Raw genomic sequence first — 22,398 nt, forward strand, 5'->3', positions numbered from 1 at the left:
GCAGCTGTTGAATTGAATATTCACATTTCTCTTTGTATATATTTTGTCCGATGTAACCCTGTGATACAAGTGATAATTTAAAGATTCTTCAATATTTATAATTAGGATGATTAATGGGCTCAAACTCTCAAAACATTGTCTCAACACGTGTCTCTTGAATCAGGGATCAGGCGGAGGGAGTCCCTAAACTACACTTCCAATCTAAAACATACAGCATGTGACAGACTCCAGATCAGTGCACACAAGTCGTGACTTTATGTACATTATTTGCAGGAGCGAGATCAGATCTTCAAAGTCTGCAGCGGCTGAGGTATCTTACACTTACATCAGAGAAAAGAAACGATGAATGTTGAATGCTGCCGGCCTGTGAAGTTCTGACAAAAACTAAAAAAAAGGAAGCAGGGCCTCCGACGCTCGGCTTTGGCAAGATTTCACAGCCGCTCAGTGCAGCTCTATTATATCCATGCATTAGGAAATGTAGGAACTGGGAGAGAGAGTGTCAGGCAGGCGCTGTGGGAAGGGGGAAGGAATTTTAAGTGAATTTTTGAGATGCAGGGTAGAAAATAAAATGCAAATGAGGTGTGTTTCTGTCAGCGGCGCTGAAGGAAATAAATTGAATTTCCACCCGGACTTTCGGGAACAGATTTCTATTTGGAAACTTGTTATCGCGCTCTCGTGTCGGAGGGTGTAAGTGATATTTCATGCTTTTCGTTTTCGAGATGGAAATCAAGCGACGCACTTTGCATACTGTGAGGCGCTGACCACAGCGGCTACACAACATGTGCGTTTTCCCTTTCTGACGAGAAGGTCACGGTTCACCCAGAACATCTCGCAACAAATCTCTTAACCCGCGGACCTTTCTTTTTGTTTCTCTTTGTGAGAACTTGACATTTACATCCAGTTTTTGTTTTATTCATTGGACGGCGGCCCGGGCTCCTGCTCGTGCAGCATCACTGCAGCAGCTCCATTAGAACTCTCATCAACAATTAGATCAAACCACAGGAACATCTCATTTATGTGGCAGCAGAGGCTCCGGTTTTTATTTGTCATCATTAAAATGAAAGAATCCTCGTCCCCGTCTGCGGCGGAGCTCTTCTGTCCTCGTGCTCATGAGGCTGCGGCGATGTTATTTCTCTCTTCACTGTTTCACTTCACAGCAGAATCTCATCTCCTCTGCCTCAGCGGAGTTCACATCACCAATTCTTATTGAAGGGGAAATCGCACAGCCACTGCCGAGCGAGGTCGTTATTTGGATAATGACTAATCTGCTCCCGACTTAGTTCCATTCCTCTGATCTGACGTCCAGGTTGGAGTCAGAGGATGTGGCTAATGATGTGGCTGCAGTGTTGTCGGGGAATGTAGAGTGAACACACACACACACACACACACACACACAGACGCACGCACACGCACAGACACACACAGAGGAGGTACTTGCACACACTCTATTATAAGTTGCTGCCGTAATGTAAGTACTTATCTCACTCACACAAACATTTGATCTTAACACCATGAGCTTCATTTAAATTCCCATTATTATAATAACATGTTTTCCACATTATCCCAGTGTGTAATGTAATAACATAGGATATAATCGTTTTTCATTAAAATGACTTGATAATGTTCAAAACCCAGAGAATCTCTGAATATTCTCTATCTACACGTTATACTGCGTCATTTCTTATTTGTAGTGAAAGATTAAATCTATATCTTAAGTGAGCTGCTTAAAAAACATGACATGAAGATTAGTGTTATAGAGATTATGCATAATTTCATGTGAATACTCATATTAACATGAATAATATCTCTGTAAACTTTACACCTGATCCTATGAGAGAAAGTTTTTCACTTGGCAGACGCTCTACTTCTAAATCAAATGACTTCCTCTAATAAAAAAGAGGATTCTCACCTCACTTAACTCACATAAAATCACCCAACTCTGCAGCTCTTCATCAGCTTTTTTAGCACCTTTTATTTTAGGTCTCTTGCACATTTATAATAATTAAAAAAAAGGAGCCCGGCTCCCTCAGCTCTCTCACCTCAGCTCTCTCACCTCAGCTCTCTCACCTCAGCTCTCTCACCAAGCAGCTGTTTTCAGCAGAAAACTCTTCAACAAAGCCGCCGCTGGTTGAGCTGGAAACCGACACAAAGCCAAAGGGAAAGTGAAAACCTGGATTTCTCAGCTTTTTTTCTGTGCCACCACATTAGATATTAACAGCTTCCGAAAGTGATGATATGTGTTTCTGCAGTCAAGTGATAAAAATAGACAATAAGTGGCCCCGACGTTACTTCTCAGTTTATTCCAAACTACGTTCTGTAACAAACTTTAGATCTTTGGTAGATTTACCCTCCTCGTCTAACAAACACATATTCTTCTATTCCTCTAAGGACCCTCATCGACCAATATGGAGTCTTACTGTAACTTAAACCTGATTCCAAAGTTCAACCATGAAACCGAAGCTCGGCTCTGTGAAGACCTGACAGACATCGGTCCTCAGAAAGACAGAAGCACGAGGAAACACACGTCCACATCCATCCGTGCACTCAGTCTAATTTTTATCGAATGCAGCGTTCACAGCATTGACCTGCTCACTCATACGCGTTCACTCTCACATGCACCAAAAAACACACACTGACAAACTCCACCCCCACTCCTCAAACACACACACACACACACACACACACACACACACACACATCCCTGCCCCGCCAACAGTGGACTGTTGTACTGCTGTGCTTTGTGGAACACTATTTTAAACGTTTAAATCAAATCTAAATATATCAGTTTTTATGCCTTTGCATAAAAAAAAAAAAAAAGAGCAAATTTTTCATTATTTCTAACACAAAAACAACTTGTTTTGTCAAATTTCTTGCAAATAATCTTGCAGTGTTGCATCCTTTGTGCTTGACAGACAGATATCACCAATGTAGTGTTGCACTCCGGTTACATGACAGTCGCTATCTTGGAAAAAACCCTAATGTACCCACTTGGTAAATGATGTACGTCTCATACACTGTGTATAGTGTAAGTGACGTACATTGGCAGCTTTACTTCATCTTCTCCATCGTCCTCTGACTCATTGAGCCGTCTGGCCGGGACGAGTCGAGCAGCGACTCTTAGTGTCACTCGGTCGGAAAAGTCAGACGTCAGAATTCACCGAGTGAACTGAAGCCTGAACCCACAGCCTTATAATTTATAAACATGTGAGCTGAGTTACTCACAGCGTTGTGAGTCCCCACTTTGGGTGGAGCTGAATCCACTGGGCCTCGTGAACCAGTCGACTTTGTCTCTAACCACAGACTGCACGTCCCTCGAGGGGTCCCTGCACGGTCTGCATGCTAGAATGAAAACTTTAATTTACAAGAGTCTACATCTGAATCTTGATGGAACAAAAAAACATTAACTCTCATAAACAATGACAGTTAATAGACAATGTTTTTAGAGTTAATACGTCTTATATACATGGAACCATGAATATTAGTAGCTAGAAGATATCCCGACCAAGACTCTACTCAACTACAATATAAAGGCACTTGTGTTTGTGTGTGATTGTCTGTACTGTTTACGGTCCAGAGTATCATAGCACATGATCCACTTCACAAAGTACCTGAACTCCTCTCTGAAGTGTGACTGAAGGTGATGAGGCAGCGGGCGGCTGCAGACAGGCCAGCAGGGGGCGACAGGGCCGGAGCCACCGTGACCTGCCAGAGTCCTGAGCTGTTTAGTTAAGATCTCCTCTTCCCTTCTCTCCTCTTTTGATTCTCTCCTCCGGGGGCCGTCAAAAGGAAAGATGTGGGACCTTCCCTGGCAGGTGACGGTGGCCCAGTGTAAAGGCACAAAGGATAACAGGACCATTCAGAAGGTTGTGGGGTTGATCTTTGGCAGAAGTTGTTGTTCTTTGAAGAGCCACATCCAGAGGAGACTGATGGGTAGCTTTAAGGTTGTGGGTTTGATCCCTGACAGGTGGATGGAAGTCTGAAGTTCAATGTCCAACGTCAAGAAACAAGAAAGAGTTTATAAGCATCTGATAAAAAAGGGGGATGAGGTCATTGGTTTAAATCTCTAGTAATTGTGAAGTGCAACATTAAAAGGCTCTAGGAAATGAGTCTTTATTATCTGAGCAAACAACAAGGTTTGTTTTTGAACCACACACCAGTGGTGAACTGTTTGTTCGAATCCCTCGTGCTGTTGATACCAGTCCTGCTGTAAATTACGCTCTTGAAAAGCCCATTTTCCACTGGTCAAAAACCCACTAACACCCACTAACATCCATCTTTTGTCTTGAATGGGAATGGATACAATCTGCATTCACTCCCGGGTCAATTGACTCAGCAGCACACGGGTATTTTATCGCTTCGGCTCCGATCGGCAATGATGGAAACATGAGCTTCTCAGTTTGTAATGATGCACCAGTGGAATGATGATGATAGTAATACAGTCACTCAATTGGGCGACAGCTACGGTCTCCATGTCTTTGGACTGTGGGAGGAAGCCAGATTCAAACCAGGAACCTTCTTGCTGTGAGGCATCAGTGCTAACAGCACGATGAGGAAGATGAAGAGTGGCTCATGTTTTGGGTTTTTAATGTGCTTGTCCAGTATTTCATGGGGTCCACAGTTGGATAGATATGTAAACACACTCATATACACACAGACACACACACATGCACACAGACACACACACATGCACAAACACACATGCACAATTGCCCGTCTCTTCTCACATGGTTTTTCACTCCATGCTCATTTGGTGATGTTAATGCCAGCAGACATGTACAGTGTGCTCTAACAGCGGAGGGAGGGATGTGTGTGTGTTTTAACTGTGTGTGTGTCTGAGCGCAAGAGCGTATGTGTGTGTGCGTACGTGTGTGTGTGTACTTACCACTCTTAAAAACCAATTAACAGCGCACAGCAGCCGACCCCCCCACCCCCCCCCCCCACCACCACAACCCCCCAACCCCCTTTCCCTCCAAATGAAGAGGTGAATTAAACATCACCGAGACCAGATGGGAGGAAATCAGACAGAGAAAAAGAGAGGGATGAATAATTGAAGAGGGAGAGGATCATAAAAAAAAGAGGGAAATAAAACTGAAATAAGAGATGAAATGAAATGTAAGAAAGCAGAAGTCAATTAGAGAGACTGGGAGAGAGCTGCAGGGAGAAGCAGATCGGAAGAGAGGGGAGGGGATCGCTGCCAGTGTGTGTGTGTCTGTGTGTGTGTCTGTGTGTGTGTGTGTGTGCCTGGGAGCATGTGCACGCTGTGTTCATGTGTGTCTCTCTTTTTTTTGTATTCCGGAAAAGAGTGAAACTAACACAAGCCAGTTGGTTGAAGTCCACCGCACTGTAATCAGGTCGGATGCAGAACAGAGATGATTAGACCGAACTCGCTGTTACTGAACGGAACTTCACTTTATTACATGTGGCTTCATTTGAGTGTGTGTGTGTGTGTGTGTGTGTGTGTGTGTGTGTGTGTGTGTGTGTGTGCGTGTGTCTGTGTGAGTCATGCAGGTCTCGATAACACTAAATATTAATCACACGCATCGGACATGAATTTGTCAAATCGGATTATAAAAGTAACGAGAGTGATCCTCAGCTTTCCCCCCTTTTAAATTCATTGATTTTTAAAATTTGGATCTGCATCGAATTTCACTCACTCATCGACATACAAGTCCCTGAAATATCATCAAGATCCATGAATTCTTCTCTTAGAAATTAATACAAATATGGGAAAAACTGTATCTCATGTGTTAAACGTGTAAAAGAAAGTGAGGATAGGTTGTGGGAGATTTTGTTTACTGCTCCTCTTTGACGGTTAGTTCTGATTTATTTGAATCCTGTTGTCAACACATGATAATAATATCATTGTTCTCACTAAGTGGATTATTGATATCTGGGAACATGGAAACATTGGAGTCACATGAGTCTAAACAAGGTTTGTCAGATAACGATAAACTGTAAAAAAAAAAGAAATGAACAAACCCAGTGTTGGTTTCACCTTCACATGAAGAGTTAGAGATCACGTGGCTGAACTGTTGGTTTGTGCTGATCTGATTATCTGGGCCCGGCTCCAGGTTTAGAGGAAACCTCAGAGTTTGTGAATCCTGCAGAGATGGAGGAGAAACATGGTTTGAGTTTTCTCAGAGCCAGAAACCGAGATGACTTTCGCTCTCCGTCAGTTTCTGTGGGAACTTTCTCCGTGACCTTTAACCTTTAACAAAGTTTCTCCTGCTGAGCCTGAAGGAGCCGGGAGAGACGCGGCTTCATTTCCTCATTCACACAGAACAAAGAGTTAGGATGAGTTTATGTGAGGAAAGAAATCTGTTACTGTACATGTGGTAATAATGATAAAGATGGAAGATTCCTCGTTATCACATCATATCAGAGAGGATTTCTCTGCGAGGACTAAATACATAAAATAACAAACTGTATATCATAAGTCTCCTTTAGATGGAAGTTTTTAACCTAAATATTTTTAAACAAATCACTAAAATCATGACTTTATTTCTGGGTCAGAATCAAGTTGATAAACACGTTAAATCTGTTTTAATTATTCTCATGTGGCTCCAGCACTTTGTCCCTGTGAGGCCCAAACTACAAAAGTAAAATTTGAAATTATCCGTTAAAACTCTGACATTAACACATTGATTAAAAACTAAGAGCAATAGTGAAAGTAATCCTGGGCCGCTCTCATTTAAAGGTGATCTGTAAATTAGCATTAGATTAGTGTTTCTGGACCAGGAACACTAATCCCTCAAATGACTTTCATGTAAATACATAAATCAAGTTTGATGTTTTTATGTCACCAAGCAAAAAGGATATAATAAAGTGTAATTGTTTGTGTGAGTATGTGTGTAGTTTGTGCAGTGAGTGTGTGTGTCTGGTTTGCCTGAGTAGCTTTATGTGACGTGTCTTTCTGTATGATTGTGTGTCTCTGCATCCACACGTTACTAACTGCCCCTGGATGAGTGTGTGTGTTTGTTTGTGTGTGTGTGCGTGTGTGTGTGTGTGATTTCCAATAACTGCTCCTCTGCGGTGGGCGTCACGCTGCTCCTCTGTTCCGCTCCAAGTGTTTGTGCGTGGAAATAAAAACTGTTTGGCGGAGAGGGGGACTCTGGGAAATCACAGAGCTGCTGTTTACAGAAAGCAGCGAGCGAGCCGGGACACACAGTGACACAGTTATGATCTCCGTGTCCGTCCCTCTGTGTCCTCCTCCCTCTCTCTCTCTGTCTGCGTCCGTGTTCATCTCTGTCACTTTTAATGCCCTGTGCTGCTGCAGGGGCATAAATATTGCATGGAGGATATTTCGGAAACATCAAAATAAACAAGGCAGCAGTAAACACATCAGCCCAGAGGAACCATGCAGCCGCCCCTCGTGGCTAATCACAAACTAACAGGTCGCTGTGTTCTGAACTCTGTGTGGAGACGCCTGCAGGGATACACACGGGTTTGTGACGGGACAGAAAACCCTGAAGACGCCACTGCAGACCTGCGTGGACCATCAGTGGTTTCCAATATAAGGAGGATAAATGGAGCAGAAACATCTCAATAGCAAGTGCCAATTAATAAACAAATCCAATAAGATGCAACGATGCATTAAAGCCGGTTTCCCCTTCACATCCAACATCTGACTCTGGCTCTCGCTGCTGTTTCTCTCATCATCTATCAGCAGCAGCGTTAGAGCTCTGCCAGCAGTGATGATGGAGACGTATGGTTCAGATCAACACGGCTGAGACGCAGGTCCCGTGGTGTCTGGCAGCTTCGCTTCTCACAAACAAATGTCACTCGTACATTCCACGTTTGTGAGACGTGTGTAACTTTAAAGCTCTTTCACGGGTCTCATGAAACATGTCCAAAATCTAGTAAGACATTACACATTAGTCTGAAGGTTAACAAGACATTTTATCACAATTGATCTGTGCAAGGGTAATTTAATCTTTTGTAAAGTTAAAGTCAACTCCCAGGTTACTTATTGTTTTTTTATTATTAGCTTTTGTTTAACTCACTGAGAATAAAAATGTCTGTTACAAGGATAAAAGTAATTAACTGACAAAACATAATAATATTCAAACTCGATCATATGAAACTCTCTTAAACAGACGACCTGGACACGTGAGATTTCTCCATAGCTTTGCACTTTATTTGGCTTCAAATCAGTTTGTATATTATTACAAGAATTATCTGCCAAAAGCCTAAAACCCATGAGTCCATAGAATGAAGTTTGATGAGCTTCCACCTTCAGTTTAAACATATTCATATACAGAAAAAGATAAAAAGGGATGAATTGTGCCCAGAAATGGTTTTAGTAACAAACCAGTGACTGAAAAGACAAATTTGCTTTTGAGTGAAGTTCACTCTGGTGAGTAAGAGACTAACAGTTTGTAATGAATGTCCCATGAGAAACGTTATCCAGCATGTGAAGACAGGCGGAGGCATAAACAGCTGATCCTCATAGTCTAGAACTTCCAACAATTTCCTTTTCACACAGAAAGAAAAGCAGGAACTTTTTCTATCACACTGAATGTGGGAGTTGATCTATACGTTTTTACTGAAGGGGACTTGCATTGGGCCTTGGTGGAGATAAAGGGTCAACACATGATAAGAAGTTGTGTTTTCACCAAAGTTCCATCTGACAATTTCTTGTTTGAATCCAAAGATTTCAGTAATATCATCTAAATGATAATAAACATGATATGTCTCATGTTCATGGGTAAAAGATAATAGAGATAAAGTTCAAAAAGTCAAGTTGTGCTGCTGACCTCTTGTGAAACGAAACTGAATCTGAGTCATTGCAAGAAAATGTGAAATTTTCTCTGTAACCAAGTTTCAGAACCATATTCACCTCAATGTCTTCTTCTCTTTCACCTCTTTCTTTTTGTCTGTGACCCTCTTTCCTCCCCCCCTCACACTCTCTCTCTCTCTCTCTCACACACACACACACTTTTGTAAATCTGCCGTCCACACTTTGCCCTTTGCTGCCTTTTCAGAAATGGCAAATATATGCACACGGCATATGCAACACAACAATGACAGATATGCATGCAGGCATGCGTGTAAACACGGACAATATTCACACATGCACACGCACACACAACACACGCAGTGGCAGCGTGCGCCCTCCTGCATGAGAGTGGTGTGTGGTGGTTGGAATGGGAGCGAGTCGTAGCCCCGAGGCAGAGCTGGGACATGAATACACGGCAGTTTTTCGGGTTGGGGGTGAGGAGGGGGACGGCTTCAGGGTCACAGACCTCACAAACTGTCTTCTCCTTTCTGCATGGGAACGGCTTTCTTACAGGAAATTCTATTTGGCCTCCGGCAGCCATGCAGGAGGTCTTCAGCTCCAACACTGGACGCTTTCTTTAGTCCAGACTGGGACCACTTCTCTTATCAATCTGAATAACTTCCCACTTTGAAGCCATGAAGGCAGTTGAAGTTTGTATTTGTTAATTTCCCAAAACTAAAACAGTAGGAATGCACGAGAGGTAGGATTTGGTTTGACGGAGCAGTGATATGATGTTGAGCCTTTGACACTGGAACAGATATCGTGAAAATCCTGCAGGAACAGTTACTGTCAGCTCAGGTGGTTTTTTTGTTCTTTATTTCTGATGCATAGCGACAAATATTTAATTGGAAACTGGTCATTGTGGGAACATGTGAGAGATACAGTACAGATAATTGACAGGCATCAAAACTCAACACAAGAAGCTGTTTCTTGACAATATATCGTCTCCCAAATGAAAACGAGTATCATGCGTATTGTTAAGGGGTAAAGGAAGTGCAGTGTCACATTTGGTGCAATTTAAACTCATGATATGTTCATTATTATAAACAGACCAGTTTAGAGCAGCAACCTGAGCTGATACTCCAGCTCAGGTTCTGACTCGAGCTTCCCTGAACTTTGAATCCGAGGTGAACAGCTCTTTGTGCAGCAGCAGGTTTATAGTTCAGCTCTCTGACGTGGCTCAATGAAACATCCCATACAACGGGCAATTCATCATTTGTAAATAAACCTTAAACTTCAGTATATAGTGTAGAAAAGACGTGACAGTAGCTTGACCCCATTAACCATCGATAACCAAACTGAACAGTCGAGTTGTGTTGGATCAGAAAACGTTCCAGTAACTCACATTGTGGCTGTGATTCATCCAGCAGGGCTGAGATCAGTAAACACTTGTGTGTGCTGTAAGCGACGGCAATGACAAATACTGTATTTTGTCAATTAGTTTGTAGCGCTGCTTGTTTTGTTTGTCTCGTGTGAGCTCCGGACATTAAACGGCCGCACTGCAGTTTGCAATTTATGCAGCGTTTCGAGGACAAACTCAACCCCCCGAAAAACTCCCTGCATAAATGCATGAGGCAGCTCGTCCTAGATTAGGCCTTTTTAAAAGTCTGGTCAATTCAGATCCATGTGTTTGTTCTCAATCAGAATTATGTTCATGTTTTTTCTTCGAGGATTTCAGTCCCTCTATTCCAGGAAAGTCTACGTTTTCCATTGAATCTGAACACTTCGGTTTGTGTATCATGCAATATGTAGAAATATTTACAATGCAGTGCGACGTGTGTGCTTTTTATTTAAAAGTTAAGAGTATGAACTGAGTGAGTTGGATATTATGTGTGTGGAGGTTTAATAAAACTGTCTGATGGAAAAATAGGAGAAAAGTTATTAAGGATAATATGTTTGGACATCGAGGCTGTAATTGTGAAGCTGTGTCTATTGTACCACTGGGTGCATTATGCAATGAGACGGAGAGAGAGGAAGAGGAGATATACCTAACATCATCCCTCAGGGTAATGATGCAGAGAGGTAAAGACGGAACAGATGAAAAGAGGAGGAGGAGGAGGAGGAGGAAGTGAGAATGGTGGAAAAACACAAAGAAGGGAAATGTTCTGAGATGCTGGAAAACAAGTGGGGTGATGAAAAAGAGAAGATGGAGAGAAGGAGTGAAGAAGAAGAGGAAGAGCGAGAGAACAAAGGAGCGATACAGGCTGGAGAAAAGATGAGTGAAGGTTTTCCAAATGAGAACAGGAAAAGGAGGAGGATGAAACAGGGTGGGAAGGAAAAAGAAAGAAGAAAAAGGTGGATGAAGAGAAAGAGAAAGTTAGACGAGAGATGTGAGATGATGGAGAGAGAGAAGCATGGAAAGTGAAGAAAAGTGAGGAAGGGAGAAGAGAAGAGAGGAAGAGCACATTTTGACTTTTAAAAGTAAGTGAGCTCAAAGTGTGAGTGTTTGTTTGTGTGTGTGTATGTGTATGTGTGTGTGTGTGTTTGTGTGTCTGTGTGTGTCTGGGTCTAAATCTGTTTACACAAAATTTGTAATTAACGTTAAGGTTATAAAGTCTCCAAGAAATAAATGTAAGTCAATGCAACGTCCTCAGAACTCATTGAGATAATGCTGAGTGTGTGTGTGTGTTTGAGTGTTGGGGGAGGAGGAGAAGGGGGGGGGGGGGGGGGTGGTATCCCGTAGGGTTAATTACATCTCTGTTCTCTGTCAGTGCAGCTCTCTCCTCCGCAATCTGAGTCCCTGCTGCAGGCTGACAGGCCGCACACACACACACACACACACACTAATATGGACCCACATTTTTGCAGACGCAGATATACTTTGCTCTCAAATATTGCAACACACAAGCAGAAATGTTCTGTCTGCTCCTTTTTGTCTTTCTGTCACAATTTCTCTCTCTGTCTCTCTCTCTCTCTCTCTCTCTCTCTCTCTCTCTCTCTCTCTCTCTCTCTCTCTCTCTCTCTCTCTCTCTCTCTCTCTCTTTCTGTCACACACACACACACACACACACACACACACAAACACATCACAGTCTGTCCCAGGAGAACGTGCGTTGTTCTGTGCAGAGTTAGACACGAGGAACCGGGCCCATACTCTTAATAGCTGTTAATTTTGCATAAATCATGCATAACATGACCCACATGTAAATCACTCATGTCAGCAGGATATCACATCCCAGCAGCTCCGTCTTCCTCTTCCTCTTCCTCTTCTTCTTCCTTTTCTTCTTCTTCTTCTTCTTCTCTGTAGGAAGCAGCAGCCGCTTCCCTCACCACAGTTTTGTCTTTTCCTCAACTTGAAAGTCAAAGAGATGCAACTTGACTCCAGTTTCATTTTTATCGCTAATATCCAGGTTTTGGAAATATAAAAAATGTATATTTTCAGGGTGGTGTAAATTGTTTAAAGGAATAAAGATAAATTGAATTACTTCCCGAGTTACACACTGGATGTTTAAATACATGATTTTGTCATGATTACGTTTTTTGACTTAACTACTTCACAAGTTGTGTTTCAAAAGAACTTTGTTGAACAACCTGAGAATGAGCTTGAACTTGTGTTGAACTGTTGGTTGAACTTCACTATTGCATTTTATTTGAGTCTTTTTGACTTTATAGTTGTTTCTCCAGATGATTGTATAAATACAATTTCAAAAGGTCAAAGGTCTAAATGGTCGACCTGCAGTAGATGCTTATGAAAAGACTTCTGTCCTTGCTCCACATAAATGTGCCTTTAAGGACATTTCCCTGTTCACACATCAGAGCAAATCTTTATATACTATTTCATTTTCTTATCATTTGACCAGAATAATCCCGGGAAAACAAAAACACAACAAAATGACGGCTTCACAATCGTAATTTCAAATGTTTTAGAGACGACTTTCCCTTCAACTTCAAAAGGCAGCGATCGGTTCACAGCCGCTGCTGAATCGTCTCGATTCCGTGTTCAGAGAGTTGATGAAACATCACTGGGCTCTTTAATGATGTGAAGATTCAGCCTTCAGTGAAGGAGCCTGCCTCACAAACAAGACGACAGGTCATGTAATCCTCCTGAGGAATCCCTGAATCTCCCGATGTCGGCTCCTTTGTGGCTGAATCCCACCGAGACGCCTTTATTAACCAGTTCTGCCTTAATTAGCTAATAGGATTGTTTTAACCATGATCCAAGAACTGAGGCGCCCACGGGAAGACAAACACCAACTCTGTGGAAGTGTGTGTGTGTGTGTGTGTGTGTGAGGCTGTGAGTGCAACTCAGTGTGCAGCTGCATGTGTGTGACTGAGTCTGTGAGGTGTGTGTGTGTGTGTGTGTGTCTGTGTGCATGAGTGCATAAATTGGGTGTGAATCGAATACTGCATGTGCGCCTGAGCTCCTGTTTGTGTAAGATTCTGTGTTTTGTGTGTGTGTGTGTGTGTGTCTGTGTGTGTGTGTGCGTGTGTGTGCGTGTGTTTGTGTGTGTGTGTGTGTGTGTGTGTGTGTGTGTGTGTGTGTGTGTGTGTGTGTGTGTGTCGCCACAGTCTCCTTCTCTGCCTTAATTAACGCGTCTTCCTGCAAGAGTATCTCCAAAATATGAAAGAATTTTACCTGATGATGCAAACGGCTGAAAACAGGGCCGGGCTGGCGCCTCCTCTCCTCACCTGACACGTTCTCTTCATGCGAGAGCGTTAATGTATGCCGCCGCTACATTTGTAGTTTCTACACTCGTGTATTTTAGTGGCACTGCAATAGCCAAAAGGCTTATTTTGCTGGAGGAAATATGTGTGTGTAAGCAAAATCCTTTGTACTGTGTGATGAAAAAGAGCAGGCTGGATCACAGCTTGGCAATGATGTTCTTTCTAGGCGGGCACGCGGTTACACATCCATGCACTCACACACACTCTCACAATCACAGTCACACACACACAATACCCACGCAGAGACACACATAAGCCTCAGTGAAGTCCAGGGAAAACCTTAGAAAGTGGGCAAGAGAAGAAAGATGAAGCAGAAGCAGAGGAAGTGACAAATGCAGAATTTAGCAGCAGCATTCTGGAACAACTCAGGAGAAGAATACATATATTTATTTATTTTATTTCTATAATGAAAAAAGTGTTAATTCTCCTGCGTCCTACCATTCAGTGTGTGTATCCGTGCATTAACGCAGGCGTACATTATGAAACCTCACCGTCCCAGAAGAGACATTTCACCCACAGACAAGGTTTGTATCAAATCAAACTCTTAATAAAAGCACATAATAAAAAAGGACAATAAAAACACCATAAACACACTTAACAAATCAGCTCAGCAGCCTCCATATGGACGAGCAGGAGTCGATAAGGCCGGACAGGGACCGTGTGGCTCAATACAGTGCAGTAAAAGATGGCAGCTCATGGCCAGGTCACGGTGAAGGGAACTTGAAATTGATTTGCCTCTCTGTCCCTCTGCTGCAGTGTGGGGCGTTCGCTTCTCCCAGGAGCCGGCGGACCAGTCGGTGGTGCTGGGAGAACGGGTGGTGCTGTCCTGCCTGGTCTTCAACTACAGCGGCATCGTCCAGTGGACCAAGGACGGCCTGGCGCTGGGCATCGGAGAGGGACTGAGAGGTGAGGGGGGGGGGGGGGGGGGGGGGGGGGCAGTAGAGGAAGATCCCAGCGGCTCCACCAAGCTGCAGGGATCAAAGTGAAGACGGGGGAATAACTCGGATATGGTTTCAGCTCCCAGTTCGACTATAAGAACCCTGACAAAAGCTATTATGGCTGAAATGTGCAATTTTTTTTTTCGACATTAAGGGAATGAACACTGTACAGAGAGGGGGAGTTAAGAGCCAAGAGGCGTGTGAGTGACAATCTGGGCAGAAATGAGTCCTGTATATCATGCTGAATTAGAGAAAATCCCTCACAGTGCTGACAAAGGCAGACACACATTCACATTTACATTTTAAGCCGTCACGCACGTCCAGAGTGACTCACTGCGAGTGCAACAGTACAACACGCTTCGTTTCAGAGATGCAGACAAAAAGTGAGATGACTCAACGGGTCGGAGACACAAACCACAGGAGACAGTTTCTCTTTTTTTTTTTTACGACACTTAGGAAATGGTCCGAAATGAAACAATTAAAAAGAAAAGGAGGCAGAGACATAAAAAATGTCCTTCACTGACCTCAGCTCCATTTTCCTTGAATACTTTCAAAACCGCAATTAGTGAGAGATGACGTTTTTATGACTGCAGCTGCCGATCGCTCTCCCTCTGCACCCGGGAGGAGTTTTGGCAAGAAATGAAGACGTGTCTCTGTCCCTCAAACCAGCGACTTCACGGGAGGATAATGAAATTAAATAATCCGTTAAGAGCCTCTTGTTGACGAAAAGAGTTCCATCACATTATTTCACCGCAAATTTGTGTAAACACGGACGACTGAAGTTGAATCATAATTTCATATTTTTACGTTATTTGAATCAAGGCAGGATCACTGATGCAAAAAATCCAAAATACATATTTGTCCAAACTCCTGTTCCACTTATGGGCAAAGCTTTTATTACCTGTATTAAACTCTATTTAAAAATTATCATGGATACATTGATGATAGATTAATAAAATGTCCTGAGATGTCTTTATCAAACCCTTACGACAACAGTTGTAATTGAGGTTTGATATTTTACTGTTTAGCCATAAACGTTATTAAAAACTAGAACGACACATTTATCTCAGTTCAATAAATCCTCATTTTTTTATGTGGATCTGCAGCAAATTTCACACACTCGTAAATATCCGACCCCGACTCGTGCCTAGCTTTGTTTTTCCATCAAGATCCAGGAATTATTCCCTCAGAGATCAATAAAAAAGTCATAAAAATGATCCACCTCCTGATCCAGATCTGCACCAGAGCTGAACTGGTTCTTATGGTCCAAACCTCATCCTTCCACCAAGTCCCACCATAAACCACATCCTTGGTTTTTGTATATTCCTGCAAAATATCAGTCAGACGGACGAAAGTATAAAACATAACCTTACTGAATATTACATGACATAACAATAAGTACATTAACTCATTTAAACGTTGTTCCTCTTCAGCCTATAAGTCCCATCTACCCTCACACTGTGAACTCATCCACATGAGACTACACACACACACACACACACACACTGTAGAGCACACACACACACACACACATCCACCCACACACACACCCACACACACACTGTACATGCTGTCACTCGAGTGGTAATCTGACATGTGATGTGAATCTTGTGTTCGACTCAATTAAATTCACAGGTTCAGAAAAGGTCGGCACATCTCTCCCCCTCTCTCTCTCTCTCTCTCTCTCTCTCTCTCTCTCTCTCTCTCTCTCTCTCTCTCCCCTCTCTCTCTCTCCCCTCTCTCTCTCTCCCCTCTCTGCCTCTCCTCCACTCGTCTTTCAGTGTTATCATGACATGTCACAGTTGGAGAATCACACGTGTGGATCATGAAATTAATAACCGGGTCTCTCTCTCTCTCTCTGGAAGAGAATTTCAAATCGTTGCTGTTTTTTCAGGAGCAGCCGGACGTCAACAGACAAAATGTCACAAAATGGCCTCTTCTCTTCTCATGTGTGTGTGTTTCAAACAGCTTCATCATCATCAAAGCTTGTGGCTTGTTGTGTTTCTCTCAAACCCTCTCGTGCTTTTCTTCTCCCCTCCTCTGCTTCCTGTCTTTAATTCTCTTTTTGTCTTCACAGCCTTTTGACAAACACACCAGCGTTCGAGAAGCACGTTGTTCCCTTTGTCCCTTCGTGCTTTTCAGCCGTCTGTCATCACCTCCTGTCTGTTCTTTATCCTCGGTTTGTCTGTGCTGCCGATCCCTCTGTCATCTCCTCACATCCCTCAATCTTTGGCTCCTCTTGTTTTTGTTTTTTTATTGTGAAGGGTTTTCTAAAATCCTTTCCAAATCCTCCGAGCCACCAGCCCACACGGCCGTGGCCGGTCGGAGTTGATTGGCCACATCTTCATCATCTCTTTCACCCTGGCAGTGGCTCCTACCGCTGACATTGACTTGACCAATGTGCTGATCTGTTCCACTTCACACGCGCCTCTGCGATATGGCTTTAATAAATTCCTGCAAGAGCCACTTACAGCTGAGTACAGTGAGCTCCTCGGCAGCTGAAATACGAGCCGCCTGCACCTCCAGGGCCAAATATCAAATTAGTTTCTTGTTTTTATTTGTAAACGTTGGGTCATATAGTCGATGTGTGTTTTTTTGTGGCGTTTTCTTTTTGTGCAGAACGAGACATTTTAATGACGGAGATCACCGACAATCAAATGTTCGGTAGCAGAACGATAAGGGATGCACAGAGGAGAGGATAATACCTGGTCAATACTTGCACCATCAAATATCATTAATGATTTTTATCCAGCGTTGTGTTACATGAAACGTGACGTGTAAGAGGTTGTTGTTATGCGCCCTGTCTGATTTCACACAGCTTAATGACAGAGTGGGCGTGCAGTGAATTTATACCTGCAGTTTGAACTCCCACACACATGCAGATGATCTGCGTTTATTCACTGGCAAAAAAAATTAAATAAATCAAAAACAGCTTCTCGACATCACGTAGAGAATCGCATTGTGCAAAATATGAAATGCATGTAGAGAAAATTCATTTTTAATAGGTGGTAATTGAACCAGCAACATACTGTACATGTGTGTCTTTGTTATGGGGATCCATCTATTCCCTACCTGCAGGCATCAGTGGTGGCAATGTTTTTGCTCCTCCTCCTCCTCCTCCTCCTCCTCCTCCTCCTCCTCCTTCCTCTCCTTCTCCCTGGGGTGCATTCACCTCTGTGGTTGCTATGCTGCGAAGTGGATGATGTAATATCCACTAATACTTTTGTCGCCCCCCCCCCCCCCTTCCCGACCCTCCATCCACGTCACCCCCCCCCCTCCTCCTTGCTCCTCTCCGAACCCCAGTTGCCTGCCTCTTGCCATCTGAATCCATGATGTCACATCAGGACTGGGCACGAAGGATCAATGAGCGCCCCCTAGTGGGACGTCACGCTCAATTATGTCTTTGTCTGAGAGGCAGCGGGTTCACACGGAGAGAGAAATGGTGGTTGTGTTGTAATTGGAATGACTTTGTGTTTGATTCTGGAGTCGTTGTGGCGCATGTGGCGATGCTTGATCAGTGTTTGTGCACAAACCCTTTCGGCTGTTTGTGTGAGACTTGTTCTGTTCTGCTGGTTTGTGTGTGCGTGTGTGTGTCTGTGCGCGTGTTCTCCTGAATTCGCACCATTCAATTGTGTTGTTGATATAAAAGGAGCAGCCCATGATCTCCTTATTAAAACTTTAGATATATGATCATGCACCATTCTCATGATCCATATCTCTGAATGGAGTCTGACTAACACCATCCAGGGTTTTGCAAGTAAACAGACAGACCTCCCACCTTCCTTGCGTGGTGTCCATCCATTGAGATACTGTTTCATTTCCTGATGTTTTGAGATATGCATCTTTAAGCTTTCTGCTGCAACCTCAATAATATAAAGGACGAATAGAAGATAAACACAGAAGAACAACCGGAGCTGTTCACTGCTGTTTATCAGAAACTAGTCCCTGTTCAGTGGGTTGTTAATTTATATGTTAAACTCGTTTCATAGTCCTCCTTCTTTGCTTTTCTAAGCCGCACGGCAGGCGTTGAATATTTTTTGGGGAAGCTAATGTTCCTACATTCACTTTAACAAAAGAAATATCACGATAGGTGAAAAATAGCTTCTGTTAAAAATGTGTTCCCTCCCCTGTGCATTTACATTTTCACCCTGGATAATAGTCGATGGAAAAAGAAAAGTTTTATTCCAAGTTTCTCGGTCTGGAACTCGTCGCTCAATCATTCTAAAATAAAGATATTATCCTCCGACTCAGGTCGTGTGGGAAGGCTTCACCATTACGATGACTCATGACTGTAACAGTAATATTCCTCCTGCTTCATGCCGGCGAGCGTTTCAACACAGCCGCTCATGTTTTCCACTTTTTTTACATTCCATTCCGAAGGTTCACTTCCCGATCTCAACGGGCGTCTCTGACCTGCAGATAAACCCCAGTGTGATGAACTGAAACAGAAACTCCTTCACAAACCAGCGCAGGTTACTTCATCTGTTTCTCTGTGTGTCTCCTGCAGCCTGGCCCCGGTACCGGGTGCTGCGGCAGCTGGACATCGGCCAGTACAACCTGGAGATCTCCAATGCCGGGCTGTCCGATGACTCCCTGTACGAGTGTCAGGCCACGGAGGCCGCGCTGCGCTCCAGGAGGGCAAAGCTCAACGTGCTCAGTGAGTGGACATTTACCTTTTTACTGGAACTTTAGATTTTCACTCAACAAAGGAACATTTCATTCTTAAAAACACTTTACGTTCCCTCTTGAAATCACATGATTGATATAGATGCATTATGTATTATTGCTTTTCAGCCCTGGATCAACTATTGACTATATTTGATGCATCAATCATGTTTTTATCCAGAATCCACGAAATGAGCTTTTCTTTTTCGAGTCAACAGCTTCTTTAAATTTCTATCAAACATATCAAGCCTCTAAATATGCCTAATTGTGATAGATCCATTTATTAATTAATTTTGAAATTGGTGAAATGTCAAACAAAATTGTTTAAACATTCAGAATCCAGATTAAAAAAGAAAGAAAGCAGATATATGTGAAATAAGAAATACTTCAGTATGTGTTTGCAGTACGTACACGTGTAGTGCAGAGGTTGAATCCAAGCTTGGATTTAAAGCTTTAACCAGGATTTAACCAGAAAGTGGAAACTGAACAAAAGTTCAACATCTAGTTTGACAACTCTTGATTCCACACGTCTGGTGGATGTGAAGAATTAAATGTGAAAGAGAAACAAGATTTTTAAAGTTAAAGGTCAAGGAATCAACATTATTTGCATTACAGGATGATCAAATAACAAGTATGTTCCGGTTGTGAACACATTTATTTGTATGCATGTGTGAACACTTGCATAAGACCTGTATCTGTCCTGCAGTCCCCCCCGAGGACCCGGTGGTGGACGGGTCCCCGGAGCTCCTGCTGATGGCTGGGACTCCGTTCAACCTGACCTGCGTGACCCGCGGGGCCAAGCCTGCAGCGCACATCCAGTGGACCAAGGATGGAGTCGCTGTGGAGGGAGCCCACCAGTCCACGGTGAGTCACACATGCAGATGATAGCAAACACACACACACACACACACACACAAACACACACACACACACACACATACAGGAAAAGAGTCATGCAACATAAAACAAACATAAAAGGCATAAAGTTTATTAGACTAAAATAAGATCTGCTCAGTCTCATTTTGTTTATGGTGGTGCCGGTTCTAATCTGCTCCTCGGTAACATCAGTCTGTTTATTCGTTAGTTCAAATGCTTTTTGCCGTTGGCACCGCGAAGGGGGAAAGTACTGTATGTTCACCACAGGACACCCAGCAGCCCTGGAGACCTGCGTTAGGGAATGTACAGTTGACACACACACACACACACACACACACACACACACACACACACACAAACACCCAGTCTGTGACTTTCTTGCTTCTCATTTAAAAGTAAACCTGAGGGGAAAAAGCTTATTGTGCCTTAAAACGAGACTTTAAGCATAAGGGACCCAATTAATCCAGTGTTTATTTTCAATGGTGGCAAGAAAGATCACAAACATCACTTTAACCTGCTGGTTTGAGACCGGCTCCGAGCCACAACGTGAGGAGGAAGACAACACCCTGCAAGGCTTTGTGTCAAACAAGATCCAAACAGTCACAGATCCAGGAACGCCTCCCCTTCACTTCCATTTGGACGAGGGGCGAATAAAACTGCTTTGCTACAGTTCTCCTCTTCCTCACCAACAACAACTCCAGCATCTTCCTCTCTTCCTCACATTTTCTCACATCCAGAAAAAACACTTGTCTACATGCTCCACGAAGGAGGAAGCCTTGAAGGACCATGTAGACCACGTTGGCTGAACCTAAATGAGACTGAGTCTGGTCTACAGAGGAAAGTTGCACCTCTCTCTTCTCTTGCTGCTGCTATTACCTCTTGACAAAATGTTTCTCCACCAAAACCCAATGAATCCTGGGATATGTTGGCCCAAGAAGGATCCACCTCTTGGAGGCGTTTGAAGGAGCTCTCTAAGTGGGACGGCCTCGTTGCTCCACAGCCTTCGAACGCAGCCTGTGAAGGACGCAGCTCCAGACCTGAGACACAACTCCAGACCTGAGACACTCACAGCTCCGGACCTGAGACACTCACAGCTCCGGACCTGAGAAACTCACAACTCCGGACCTGAGACACTCACAGCTCCGGACCTGAGACACAACTCCAGACCTGAGACACAACTCCAGACCTGAGACACTCACAGCTCCGGACCTGAGACACTCACAGCTCCGGACCTGAGACACTCACAGCTCCAGACCTGAGACACAACTCCAGACCTGAGACACTCACAGCTCCAGACCTGAGACACAACTCCAGACCTGAGACACTCACAGCTCCGGACCTGAGACACTCACATCTCCAGACCTGAGACACAACTCCAGACCTGAGACACTCACAGCTCCAGACCTGAGACACAACTCCAGACCTGAGACACTCACAGCTCCAGACCTGAGACACAACTCCAGACCTGAGACACTCACAGCTCCGGACCTGAGACACTCACAGCTCCGGACCTGAGACACAACTCCAGACCTGAGACACTCACAACTCCGGACCTGAGACACTCACAGCTCCGGACCTGAGACACTCACAGCTCCGGACCTGAGACACTCACAGCTCCGGACCTGAGACACTCACAGCTCCGGACCTGAGACACTCACAGCTCCGGACCTGAGACACTCACAGCTCCGGACCTGAGACACTCACAGCTCCGGACCTGAGACACTCACAGCTCCGGACCTGAGACACAACTCCAGACCTGAGACACTCACAGCTCCGGACCTGAGACACTCACAGTTCCAGCTCACAGCTTCACACGGGTTCAATCAGTGAGCAGCACCAAGGACAGGAACACAGAAATTGGAAAAGCAACAGAATGACACGTTGCACTTTATCAATCTAGAACCTGTAAATGTGAGTTGAAGGTAAAAACACTTCTCAGTCGCGAGAATGAAGTGTTTTGTGTTTTATTGAGTGAAAGGAAAAACTCAGCGAGCTCCACATACTTCATCACATTCCTGTAACAGATCTCCTTTGTGATGTCGTTCATTTAGCAGCAGCTTCACAACGTTGAGAACTTGAGGCTTTTTCTACATTTAAGAGGTTTTATACATTGAATAAAAGACTGGAGACTGAAGTTTGGATTGGAACCAGAAATACCTTCAGAGATACTTGAGTTTTCATTAGCTCTTAGCAGTGATTCCACTCAGATGCATCTCGTTGTTTATTCGCTGACAAAAAGGAAACGTGTAAAAAAGAAACGAGTCCGAATCCATCTGCAGACGTGTTGATCTCAATCAGATCTTTGTCAGATGAGTCGTGACCTGATTCAGCTGAACCAGTGTGGAGGCCTGACATCTTCATTCATGTGTTTTTCAATAGCCCTGCGTCTACACGTGTGTGTGTGTGTGCTTGCGTGTGTGCATGCATGTGTGTGTGTGTGTATCATCACACACTTTCCAATGAGCTTTTGATCAA

General features: G+C 43.7%; 1 protein-coding gene across 1 annotated transcript in view; it reads left to right on the top strand.

The window, feature by feature from the left end:
- Nucleotides 1–22,398, top strand: part of kirrel1b (kirre like nephrin family adhesion molecule 1b) — a 73,047-nt gene that overhangs the window by 34,296 nt on the left and 16,353 nt on the right. Inside the window, exons 2-4 of the mRNA XM_053438589.1 lie at nucleotides 14,201–14,350; nucleotides 18,890–19,039; nucleotides 19,754–19,911. Of these exons, the coding sequence (XP_053294564.1) occupies nucleotides 14,201–14,350; nucleotides 18,890–19,039; nucleotides 19,754–19,911 (458 nt within the window). The remainder of the gene's footprint in view (nucleotides 1–14,200; nucleotides 14,351–18,889; nucleotides 19,040–19,753; nucleotides 19,912–22,398) is intronic.

The sequence above is a fragment of the Pleuronectes platessa genome, chromosome 13, assembly GCF_947347685.1.
Source record: "Pleuronectes platessa chromosome 13, fPlePla1.1, whole genome shotgun sequence".
Lineage (NCBI taxonomy): Eukaryota > Metazoa > Chordata > Actinopteri > Pleuronectiformes > Pleuronectidae > Pleuronectes > Pleuronectes platessa.